Consider the following 13,197-nt stretch of genomic DNA (forward strand, 5'->3'; position numbering starts at 1 on the left):
CTCTGAACAGTGTGATTGGCTCCTACCTTTCTTCAGTAGTACTGCAGTTGCCTCACAGTTCTCGTCCAACTCTGCATTACTCAGCGTGCCATTCCCCAAATATGTCGGGTTCTTCTTTCTTCTCTCCAGAAAACGCACAATGCACGAGTTTAACCTAATAAAAGTATTGACGCAAATTAAAACAGCGTTGTGGATATGCCTAGGTACTTAAAAGGGTTGGTTAAGGATTTTCTTAAACATATCTATGTATTCTACTTACCAGCAGTGCTGTTGATTGATTGGTACAATTTTGGAACCTGTACCTGGTGTCGTTTATATAGAGTGCCTACTGCAAATAGATTGGGCACAAAGCTCAGTCTGTCCAGAAAGCACCCAAATAAACTCCACGTGACACTTAAAACTAATAATAAAGCTGCGGCAGTCCATCAACGCTAATTAGATTTTTAATACCATCAATTTGAAGTCGAATTAACATTCAATCCATGACTTTCTGCCAGAGTACGCATTACTGTGTCCGTCCTCACAGCAGTTGCAGAGCGAAACACAGTAGCTTCAGTCTCAGGCTGATGTACGACGTACCGCTCTGTGGAGTTTATTTGGGTATCGTTGTGCCCCGTTTACTTGCAGTAGCATTGTGGCTCATGAGGAAAGTCCTATCGAAGACGATATGAATGGACAGGTTCCAAAATCGTACCCATCGATCGACAGCACTGTTTGTAAGTCGAATACATACATATGGTTAAAAACCCTGAACCAACCCTTCAATACCTCTACACAGTATACAGTACGGTTAATCACATAACTGTAAATTCATGTGTATTTGCATATTTTCATATTTATATATTTAATGTTTTTGATACAAACTTACTTCATTATCAAAATGTATACGAAATACATCAGAACAAGCGTTAGCGACTCCCACCTAAAACAAGAAAGACACACGCACGCACACACGCACGCACACACACACACACACACACACACACACACACACACACACACACAATAGATGCTATATTGGATAGCTGTATAATACCATAAGAAACACAGGCAATGACATATTGACACAACGTCCTTGAACACGGTATGGACAGTATTAACATTGTACTTGTGACATGTGTTCTATAAATAGTAGTGAAATAAGAACACATACTTACCACGACACCTTTTCATCATATATGAACTGTTGTGAAGAAACAGAGAGAGAGAGTGATATCAAACACTTGCAAGTATGATTCGGAGCACTTTTCCTTTACTTATTTACATTGTTTATAAATCCACTCTGTAGTTTCACCTGCTTACCAGCAGAGGGCAACACACTCCAAATGAAACAGGGTATGATCTTCCTCTACGCAAGGCTGGATTCCATACCATGTCACGCGTTAAAGCGTACTCTATGAAGCACGGATTATAACATTAAACTAGTATGCTTTAGCATTTACTGGCTCGAGGGAGTCAGTACTTCAAGTCCTAGGAAAGGGACGTCACTGTGCGATGCTATCTTAGCCATCTGCCACACAAACATTGACTTTCTCGCATGCTTATTTAAAAATATAGACAGAGCCAAAGAGAGACAGACAGACAGACAGACAGACAGACAGACAGACAGACAGACAGACAGACAGACACGCACGCACGCACACACACATAGATGAAGAGTTGGGACTTGGCCATCTCCACTCACCACTATTAGAGCAGCGATGGACAGGGTGTAGTACGAAGAGTCTCTGAGCAGAGGCCAACGTGACAGATGCACAGCCTGAGAGAGACAGAGGGGAAGGGAGGAGAGGGGAGTGGAGGGGGAGGGGGAGGGGGAGGTGAGAGTGAGATAGAGAGACAGAGAGACAGAGAAAGCGAGATAAAGTACAGTAGGTGTGATAGACAGCAATGTAGAGAAAGACAGTTAGAGGAAGAAGGAGAAAGAAGGAAAAATAGTAGTGAGAGAGATGCATTAGAATAAAGGGGGGTAGAGAGTTAGAGAGAGAAAGAGAAAACAGTACTTATGAATAGCTGATAAACTGGGAACAACTATTTCTCCAACAACATCATCTACAGTAGCTAAGCTCCCTCACCTAACACAAGAATGGTCCACTGTGTGTGTGTGTGTGTGTGTGTGTGTGTGTGTGTGTGTGTGTGACCACCTCAACCATCCCACTCAAAACTCTATATATACATAATACTATATATACATATCGGTGAGATGCATGACTAATAAAACAGTGCTCTGGCTGACTCTTAACCATCAGAGATAAAAAATCAGTGATAATTCAAACCATTTGGGTCCTTGAAGGCATTAAGTTATTCTTATACGTGTGTTTTTGTGTGTGTGTGTGTGTGTGTGTGTGTGTGTGTGTGTGTGTGTGTGTTATGTAATATGCAATCTGAACTAAAGTATTGAAGTATTCTAAGGCTGTTTCGGTAAGCTTATATCCAAATCTTGGCATGCACACTGACAAGGCAAACTTCATTGCTGATTCAGACACACACTTGGGCATGTCAACAAATCACAGCAGCATGCTAGCAATGTGAGAGTCAGGGACGGGGTCCATTCATTTTTAATTATTCATTTTCAGAAGAGTGTTTGAGTGTATATGTTTGTGTGTGTATACACAGTATGAGTGTGTGTCTGTATATGTGTGAGTGTGAGTGTGAGTGTGAGTGTGAGTGTGAGTGTGTGTGTGTGTGTTTGTGTTTGTGTGTGTGTGTGTACGTGCATGTGTGTGTAGGTAACCTACATGGCCAGCGAATATCCCACACACTCCAATGATGCAGAGAATGTTGAAGACCGCCGATCCCACGATGGTACCCACACCCACGTCCCCTTTAGCGATGAACACTCCTGAACAAAAAGACACAACACACTGGGTTGTAAAATGCATTTAACGAAGCATTATCACATGATCCTATTGAGAGAGGAGTGTGTATGTGTGTGCATGTGTGTGTGTATAAGTATGTGTGCGTGTGTGTGTGTGTGTGTGTGTGTGTGTGTGTGTGTGTGTATGTGTGAGATCTGGTGTGTCTCACCAATGACAGAGGTGAAGAGTTCAGGGGCTGAACTGCCAGCTGCCATGAAGGTCGCACCTGCCACATCTTCACTGAGATGTAGACGCTGAGATAAGAGAGAGAGAGATTATTCCCATAGGTTAGGGTTATCATGCATGACAACTCCCGTGACAATATTGACGATACATCATGGCCACTTGGGCATTATTGTCTAATTATTTTGATGAGGCCAAATAATGTGGAAACAATTTTTAATCAACCATATTGACGGAACAGAATATTTCCATGGACATTTAAAAAAAGAACTTTCAACACAGAATATTGCAATTTGTCAGTCTTACCTCGCATATCTTCTCCAGAGAGGGGACAAAGTAGTCATCACACACCAAGGCCAGAGCATAGAACATGTACATGGCCTACAGAGGAACAAGTAACGCAGTTAGCAAAGCAATGACACTCACACAGACACACATGCATGCACCCAGGGAAAGTACATGTGTGCAATTTATCAGCCGTTTTGGCGCTAAGCCACAACACCCTGCACAGCGTAAAGACACTTACACACAGGACATGCAAGGCCACTGCTCCCTCTGTGCGCTCCTTGTGGGTAAACAGGTCCCTGGGAAACTCATGTAAGGCTGCAGAGGAAATACACACATATTCACAGTTACCTAGGCAACATACACATGTAGCAGGCCATATACACAATGTAGGTTACTGTATGTACAGTAGAAACCCTCTAATAGTATACATAGCATCAGCAGAATATTAAGAGTTACAGAGAAATGCTTTGAAACTTGACCTTAGACTGATAACATACAATAAGTTACTTGATGTGACATAAATACTGCTGGGTTTATTGCAACCAAAATTTGCAACAGGATGACCATAAGCTGGTCTCTTGTAAAAATCAGATACATGTGAAAGATATGACCCTTATTGTGACCAAGATTCCCCTGTGATCAGAGTATCTCTTATTATACATCTGGGGCTCATCTCCTTATTAGATAATCGAGTTGCAACCAAACGTTTGCAAGCGACATCCCCCCCACCCAGTGGATGCTCTACCAGGCCTAACGTTACTTCTGCTTTTCGACCAGACTAAGCGTGCCTTTTGTCATATTTGGTGAAAATCCTCACGATCATTTTCATAGTCATTTCATAATCATTTCACAACTATTTCATTGAATACAAATTACAATTCAAGATAATTATGCTAACGGTTTACAATTCAATCTGTATTTCTCAGTCATTGGAAATAATAAAAAAAAAACATTTCTCATGCAATTTTAATATTAAGTTAATATTAACAACATTGAAAATGAACCCACCACTCTCCGTTGGCCATAACCTTTGCCTAGGCCTGCTTCATTGTCCTCATTTATGGCGTTGCAGGGCAATAGGCTACGCACGAGGGGGAGGGGCACCGCGGACTCGACCACAGCAGAACTGAGAAATGATATTCGCCACCTATTTGATGGTTGGCCTACCAGTCTGTCTTTCAAATTTCATTTCACATCTGGGACAAAATACATTGTATTACTAAATGAGCATTCCTATGTTACAATAATGTGTAGCCATTTGATCAACCCCCTTCTGTTTGAGGTTGACCAACAATGGATCTATGTTAGGCTTTTATTCATACATTCATCTATTTCATACTTCAGAATTATTTAATAAATGAGAAATGATTAGGCTACAACGTGGATTCTACTATCGGACATCGGAGATGTTAAACTTTTCAAGCCGGGTGACCTCAATTATGATTTCTGATTGGTTGATAATTCTGATTGGTTGATAAGCCTCGGACACAGAGTTTCCCGCCATCTGCTATGAAAGCAAACTTACCCTTGAATACCTAACAAACTAGCTGTTCCTCAGATAAATTCGGGTGGCTTTTTGGTTATTAAATAGTCATCACTAGCCAGATCTAAGCACACAGCTAATTGGCAAGTCAAATTATTTGTTACAAGTGGCCTACAAAGTCTAACATCAATACAACATAGCCTTACTCTGTTACATACAGCCTTACTGTGTGTAATCTCTATCTCTTACTGAACTAAATGCAGGGGCACAATCATAAAACAGTCTCTTTTGAGTGACAGGGCTAACAATAGTCTTACGTGTGTGTGTATATGTGTGTGGCTGTCTCTGTGTTAATGGGGCTGCACAATGTGCAGTGACATTCTCCCTCCCAAGAGGTTGTGTGAGTCAGCGAGCTTCATAGAAACTGACAAGGCCCCAGAGAGAGAGAAAGAGAGAGAGAGAGAGAGAGGGGATAAGAAGAGAGAAGAAGAGAATGGGGAGGCTAGTGTGATTGAACTAAAGATACATCATATCTCACTGTCTTTTCAATGACCCTGTCACTGACGTAAAATGTCTTTCCCTCTATTTAATTCTCTCTCTCTCTCTCGCTAACAAATAAAGAGAAGGCCTTAGTGAGTGACCAGTGTTGTTGTTGTATCTTGGTTGTGTGCTTGGCTGAGGGTCAATTTCATTTTAACTTCATCCGTTAGGGGAAAGTTAATTGAAATACAGTTGTTTGGAAATACTATGTGACAGGAAAGGTCCGCATTAAGGATTAATGGAGCTTGACAATTCAATGTGTTATTGTGTACCTCTGACAATGACCTAACAAGATTACATTATGTGATTGACCAAAAACCGAGATTTGGTGAGAACAGCCAGAGGTTGAAATCTATAATTTTTTAGTTCATTACCTTTTCATTAATCCATCTCAGAGCATACAGAAGCTACAATATAAACAAAACACAAAACAAAAAAAAACTCCTTGTTTTCTTCCTTTCCTTAACACTGTGACTGCTGGTGGCACTTGTTCTTATCGAAGGATTTACTTATGATGATTGTGATGTATAGTTACTTTAGACAAATGTACTTGTTGTAAGTCGCTTTGGATAAAAGCATCTGCTAAATGACTATAATGTCAAATGTAAATGGAGAGAAGCGTGAGAAATAACATCTTAATCCTTACTCACTAAAGGCTACCCCATTTCCTCTGTCTGTAACAACAATATGCTTTCGGGAGTATAAGCCATTGCTGGAAATGCATAATCTGCTTCAACTCAGTTTCACTAAGTGCAGGCTGCACATACTGTAGAGAGCTTGATCCTCTGATACAGAATGGTACCGTAAGGCTAGAGAGATTGACACAGAATTAGGATGACAAACAGAGTGCTACAAAGAGGTATTAGAGGAGATGCTGTTTTTGTTGCTACTGTTGTATGTACATATTAGAGAGGTGGACAAGGGCATTTGGTTTTACTGGAAAGCGCATAAGTGAAACAAGACAGCGGTGCATTGAAACAGACTCACTCAGAGAAATCTGATGAGCACATGGGGCATTATTGATAAACCTCAAGGCTTAATCAGGCATTTTGCATATTATCAACAACTGCTATATGCGGCAGTGATGTGTATTTTCCCGGAAATACTATCTGATAAAGAACACCTGCTTATAGATGATGTTAGAAGACATTCTTCACATAATTATTAATGTAGTTTTATGCTTTCTTTCAGTTTGTCCAAAATGTGAAATGTTTCTTCACCCATTTACATTACATTTACATTTATGCCATTTAGCAGACGCCTTTATCCAAAGCGACTTACAACAAATGGCTCACCCAAGGCTTCAAGCAAGTTTAAATTACACTTGAAGGGAATATCAGAAGAAGGCACATCCAATTGGGCATTGTGTGTGTGTGTGTCTACACAGATTATTTTCTACAATATCTTTTTTCCGTGTAACTATATGCAACCTTAAAATGAACTCTCACCTCTGTGTATGACATTACAGGCCATAACACCCTGATACCCTGGCCACACGTCAAGTTCAAATTCAGCTTCAAGCTTTTATCAATTCGAACATGCTGTCAAAAACACAGAAAAATGTAGATATCGCAGTCAACCAATAAATCATAAAACACAGCACAACACGCAAGTAAAAAGGAATCTACAAACGTAAGTAAAATGCTGCGATTGGTTCTGCCTGTCACTTGTCCTCCAGGCAGTAAAAAAGGTAAATCCAGATGTTTATGATGAGATGATCCGTCCTTCATAACTTTGGTGGGTAAAGATGGGCATATATCACAGCCACAGAACCGTGTGCTGTTTGCTTATTTTCTAATCTATCCAGCTATTAGCTGAATTGACATGTTGACAGACACATATGCACAGACAAACACATCCACATGTGCATAACACATGTGCACACACACACACACACATGCACACATGCATGCACACACATACACACACAGACACACACACACACACACACTCTTCAAATCCCTGACTTTTAAATCTGGGCTGGATCAGGCTGGATTGACCTGAGCAGCGATGGCTCACTGGCGGCAGAGGGGGGCAGAGAGACTTCTCTCTCTGCTTACATAAGCACACAATCATTGCATAATACTGTGTGTTGAGGAGAGAGGAGAAACCTACAAATCCTATACATAATTAAAGAGATCTCAGCAGGGGCAGCCTTTTAAAAGCAGTAGAAAAGATCACTCTTTATGCAGATGACAGATGGCTTCCACCCCGAGAGAGATGGTTTGATGTCCTTTGTGATGTCATATGAGAGTGTTGTTAGAGAGATAGAGCAGAGCTGTCTACACCATGGAAAATAAATGGGGATGGAATGCTACACAATGCCTGGTGGGATATTGGTGCCAGATGCACGCTTTTATGCTTTAGAGATAATATGTAATAGGTTAGATGATGACTGTGGTGTTACATAAACAATGTAAAACAATATACTGTAGTATACTATATGCCATTATACATGACACATGCATGTTAACACCCCCAAACACATGAACACATGCACACATTTATTACATTTGTGAATAAAAACAACATTCTATGTTCAGAAGCTTAGAAAGTGGTAATCCAGCACTCATCCTCCAACATGCTATTTACATGATAAAAGTAAAATTTGTATAATATGATATGTCTTCAATCGTAAATGGAACTTGACTGTTAATAGACTCTTCATGTGGCTCTAACTGAGTGTTGTGTGGTCCCTAGCCTCCTGCAGCCAGTAGCAGACGTAGAGTGCTTGTGGTTATATATGTATATTGATATTTTTCCTTTTTGCCACATAAATGTTGTGACATCAACTCATCCTACAGAAAATAGTTTGTATCACAAATTCACAAACATGCACGCACGCACGACGCACACACTCATGTACACACGCACACTTGCACGAACACACACACACACAAATGCACCGTGTTCTTGCACCCAAACATTGATCAGAGCCTCTCACCCTTTAAATTCCCCACCTCTCCACAGTGCTTCTGGAGACATGTGTCTACAGCAACATGTGGCTGCATTTACTTTTCGCCACAAGTACTTAAAAACAAGTGGGTGGCATTACCTAATGCATCGGACATTCATCTAATTGTGCAGAAAGGGGAAGAGAGTAGAGGGAAAGGAGAGGGGGAACGAGAGTCTGAGAGAGAAGTAGTGATATGATAACTTTTTATTGATGCACCATCCTCAGTAATAGCAAACAAAACTGTTGTCAGGTTCGACCTAATCTGTTTCAAAATGAGTGGAGAGGAGAGGAGTAGAGTGGAGAGGAGAGGAGAGGAGAGGAGAGGAGAGGAGAGGAGAGGAGAGGAGCGGAGCAGTGATATACAGGACTGGAAAGGAATGGAAATGAAAGATTATAATAGAAGAGTAAAGAAGTGGGGCAGGGAAGAGGAGAGGTGAGAAGCAGCCACACAGGCTGATAAGCCCCAGACTGTCTATAAACTGCACCTCAAAGTATTTCCACTCTCTAGCCATGAGCAACAATTAGCACCAGGCAGGGGTCTATAAGTGGGGGATTCATCTTAACCCACCTACAAGGTACTCTGGTTTACTGACCCAACACTGTCCAGCTCACAAAGACCTGCTGGAGCTCTCTCTACTCAATTAGCTATCTATCCACCCTGCATGCTCTAGTGTCACCCAGTGATAACAGTTTGTTAATAACTGTTATTTTCTGATCTTTCCCATTCATTTGAGGGAGAAGCAATTAGCTGAACTGACACAACCTAAGGCGTGGGACTCGGACTCATCTTGACATAAGACCATATGTGACTTGTGGAGTGGACTGTGGCCACAACTGACTAAACCTCAAACCATTTCAAAATAACAGTGCTGTGCTGTCCTTCTACAATGTGTGCTTCAATAAAACAAGAAATGCATCACTGCAACTTAAAGCATAATGCATTCCCAAAATCAATCATCTATGTATCCATGGAGACAGGTTCAGGTGACACTGCACTGTGGTAGAAGCTGCAGGGTTCTGGTCTCCAAGGACTCTTGCTCCCCGGAGACGTCATATTCATAGAAACACGGCTATTTCCGACTCGGAGAGAATAAAGGAGAGCATAAATCATGAAACACAGGGATCAGATCAGCAGGCATACCTGGGAGAGTGAGTGTGTGTGTGTGTGCATGTGAGAGAGATAGAGTGTGTGTCTGTGTGTGTGTGTGTGTGTGTGTGTGTGTGTGTGTGAGGAAACAGGTCGACTGTGTGAAAAGAGCTCTTTTTGGTTAGGGGGACCAGCCACCAGCGAAAGGTTACATGGTAATACTGCCATTTAATCACACTGCAAGCAAACGTGGGCAGCAAGAAATCAGGGCGCTAAGTTCGCTCCACTCACCTAGGACACAGGAACATAATTAAGGAGTGCAGTGGCACAAAGACTCCCAGCTAATTGTTGCTCAATGTTACTAGACACTAAATAAGGATGTATTTGAGGAAAGCTATACCAGCTTCATGCAATCTCACCATATCAAGGTCATTGTTGTATTCCCATCCTAGAATTCTGCTACAAGTACAGGATCAGGAGGCGGGACGAGCCTTCTAGAGTAAGCCATTAGATAACGATTTAACCACTAGGGGGATGAAAACATATATCTGACCCTCAATCAAAATGAGCAACACATACTTAGATTATGGTGCAAACTGCAAATGGGGTTCAGATTTTGGATGGGGGGGAACAAAGGAACAGACCCGTCTTGCCGACAGGAAGGTGGATAAGTGTGAAATGTTGAACGCCGATTGATCAGTCAGAAAGCGCAGATTAATCAGTAAGAAAGTCTCCCCATTGTTCTTGTCTCCCGCCCTCTCTCACGTAAGCACAAGCCCATCAGCTGATAGATTTCATGGCTCCTACCATTATGTTTCATCTGTATAAAAGACAACCTTGATAATCGCCTCTTCAGACTTGTGCTAAACAGACCCCTGGATTTACGCTGGGCCGCTGTTAGGCTCCTGTCTCTTGTTTGCAAGCAATAACTACTGGACTCAGATATTGTGGCTACTCAGGACTTTGTTTCTTGAGTCTCACCTCCGAAGAGCTGAGGTACAGACTGGTAAATCCTAGACATCCACCACACTTGTTTTTGGGGGTATTGGGGGTACACGTGACCAGCTAAATTGCAAACACATTTAGGGGAGGTGGAATGCTCGTAAAGACAAGGTTGTGTGCCAGAGAGGTTTGTGGAAAAAAAACTGAAAGAGAGAGAGAGAATTTGAATTTAAAATCCCCTTTATTGGGTCAATACATAACACAATGCATGTCACCAACACCTAACCACTCAGAACATCATCCCTGCAGGGAAAGAAAGGTTACAAATTCAACACCAGACCCCCAGCATCATCAACAGAACATAACACATGCAGGCTCCAGGTACTTATAAACAGAGATATTTTCCCTACCAGCTTAAAGTAAGCATGCTCCACCCTCAGACGAGCAGTCACTAAACCCATGAACATGAACCAGGTCCACAGACCCCTGCCCTAAGATACAAATTTTTCCTGGTTTTCCATATTGCCAATTTGGCTTCCCCAGATAGGCCATTTACCAGATGCACTACACTCCTGACAGAATATTTCATCCCGACAATGAACAATTTGAATGAATAAGCCTCCCCTAAGAACAAAAAAAAACATCCAGTCAACAAAGCAGACAACAGGACTTAACGTGTACAATGAACAAAACGATGAGTCAGTAGGAGTGAGTATCAGAACAAAAAGGACAACCCTTCCTAACACCACAGGATCCAGGTGCAACCAGGTGCCTGCTGTTTACAGCCATCACTGCATGTACAATTATCCATTGGAAGCTTGTACAGTGACTGCCAGCAGCCTTCAGGGGAAGTGTCTGGACCAAAACACCCAGCTCACCACATTGACTCTATCCCTGCTAGTGAATGTGTATGTGACACCTTCACGTGTATGATGTACAGGGTGAGGTGCCCTCTTGCCACACCCAACAGCAGTCCATTGGTTTGCTCTGACGCAGCAATACCGTGTCAAGGTATTGGCTTGTCGGAGCTTGCGACTTAATTCAAGCATGAGTGCCCTTACCTGTTTCGGCATCACTTATCCCAGTTTTTAAAGTATCCACCTAATCTCCATCATCTGAGATTTATGGATTTAATATCCAAACAAATTAACTTTATACCCGTCATTACCCGAAGCCACAGTGGAAAACTCCAAACATGGCTCTCCGCATTTCCACATAATATACAGGTAAACCAGAGGGCGATTGGCTGAACGCCATAATTGTAAACGAAGAAGCAGAAATGCAATTTCGATGCCAAGTGCCATGTTTGGAGTTTTCCTACAATGGCTTCAGGTAATGATGGTTATGAAGTTAATTTGTATGGATATTAAGCAGCCTTTTGGATATTTTGACTATTTTGATATTTGACTGCTCACATCAGGCCTGACTAACCACATCGGGAGTCAGTGATAAAATCTCACACAGACAGACAGACAAACACAAACACTATCTCCTGTGTGCTCCGCACATGGCCAAACACATACACACAGAAACACACAGTGTAATGCTAAACTGCCTGAGCAGTTCGTAAATGGACACTTCACAGATTTTGGACCTAAAAATCATTGTTCAAATCACCTTACGTATGTGTGGACTTGTGAAAACCGTTTCCAAATCTGTTCTGTAGATCAAAATCTAGTTTGAGGATTTGGCCCTGAGTGACAGATTTGGTGGTAATCACATCATTTGAAAACTACAAGGAGCTTTAGGGAGGCATGATCTTACCGATCCCGAATTAGCCACTGCCTGGTTTGTTTATATCCATAAGCACCATGCTAGCGCATACATATATCCCTTGCGCTCAGTAATGTGTATCTTAGTTTAGGCTGGGAGCCGCATTTCATCAATCGGACATATTACTTCCGGGGCCGAAAAAAGGCTATTTTCTCACATATTTGCGTAATTTCTTTCCTGGCTATTTAGACAAAAAAAAACCATTTATGACTTGCTGTTGAGTCGTGGTGACCAATCAGTGAAATGTTCCTTTAAGGACAGAGGTCTTGACGTTGTATACTCTCACTGCAAAAGATCGAAAAGCTTTGAGACACCCACAGAGATAAGCGGTGTAATGAATAAAATCATGTAAAATCAGTGGAGCAATCCTGATGAGAGATTTTGAAGCTGGCTATACCATGTGGCCATGGGCAGAATTGTATATTATTTCCTAACATTATATATACACTCTCCCTGGGACAGATTTTATTTCATAGCCCACAAGCCACATAAGAAGCATATTCTGTGTTGGTAAAAAAAAAAGTAAACCTGATGCAGAATAACACTGAAACGTACCTCTGCTTTAGGAACTGATTGTGCCTGCATTAATGCCACCAATCAGATCTCGCTATGAACGCTATGGTGGCAAGCATTTTCAAGCATTTTCGGGCTTCACTGCAACAATCAGTGTCTCAAAGGAAATCCATTTGGCAGTTATAGTTAGCTGTATCTAGTTATCTAGTTATATAAATGGTGAAACAATAATCATGTCTTCATTAACCAGTTATGGACATGATTTAATCTGCTCTAAATTGGACAGGCTCATTTGAAAGCCACTTAAGAGCATTAGATATCATTGATTATTAACAGGCAGCAGTTATTCATTGAGCAGGGAGTGATGGGTGGGAGATGCTGGTTTAATGAGGAGATCTCTAATGGAAATGAATTAATCCTCAGAGACTGAAAGGATTATGTCATGATGGAGAGTTGTATGTACAACACACACACACACACACACACACACACACACACACACACACACACACACACACACACACACCACATCATCCATAATTAAGAGATATGTTAACAGTGTTCTATCAAATCATGT

The 13,197-nt window shown here is 41.6% G+C and overlaps 1 protein-coding gene across 1 annotated transcript in view; it reads right to left on the bottom strand.

The window, feature by feature from the left end:
* The window catches only part of slc24a3 (solute carrier family 24 member 3), a gene marked incomplete at both ends in the record, with an annotated part of 43,109 nt that overhangs the window by 5,402 nt on the left and 24,510 nt on the right, over window positions 1-13,197 (bottom strand). The window contains 8 exons of the mRNA XM_083695722.1: window positions 27-154; window positions 869-922; window positions 1,158-1,183; window positions 1,685-1,759; window positions 2,736-2,839; window positions 3,025-3,109; window positions 3,345-3,419; window positions 3,565-3,641. Of these exons, the coding sequence (XP_083551848.1) occupies window positions 27-154; window positions 869-922; window positions 1,158-1,183; window positions 1,685-1,759; window positions 2,736-2,839; window positions 3,025-3,109; window positions 3,345-3,419; window positions 3,565-3,641 (624 nt within the window). The remainder of the gene's footprint in view (window positions 1-26; window positions 155-868; window positions 923-1,157; window positions 1,184-1,684; window positions 1,760-2,735; window positions 2,840-3,024; window positions 3,110-3,344; window positions 3,420-3,564; window positions 3,642-13,197) is intronic.

This window comes from Argentina silus, assembly GCF_951799395.1.
Source record: "Argentina silus genome assembly, chromosome: X".
Taxonomy (NCBI): Eukaryota; Metazoa; Chordata; class Actinopteri; order Argentiniformes; family Argentinidae; genus Argentina; species Argentina silus.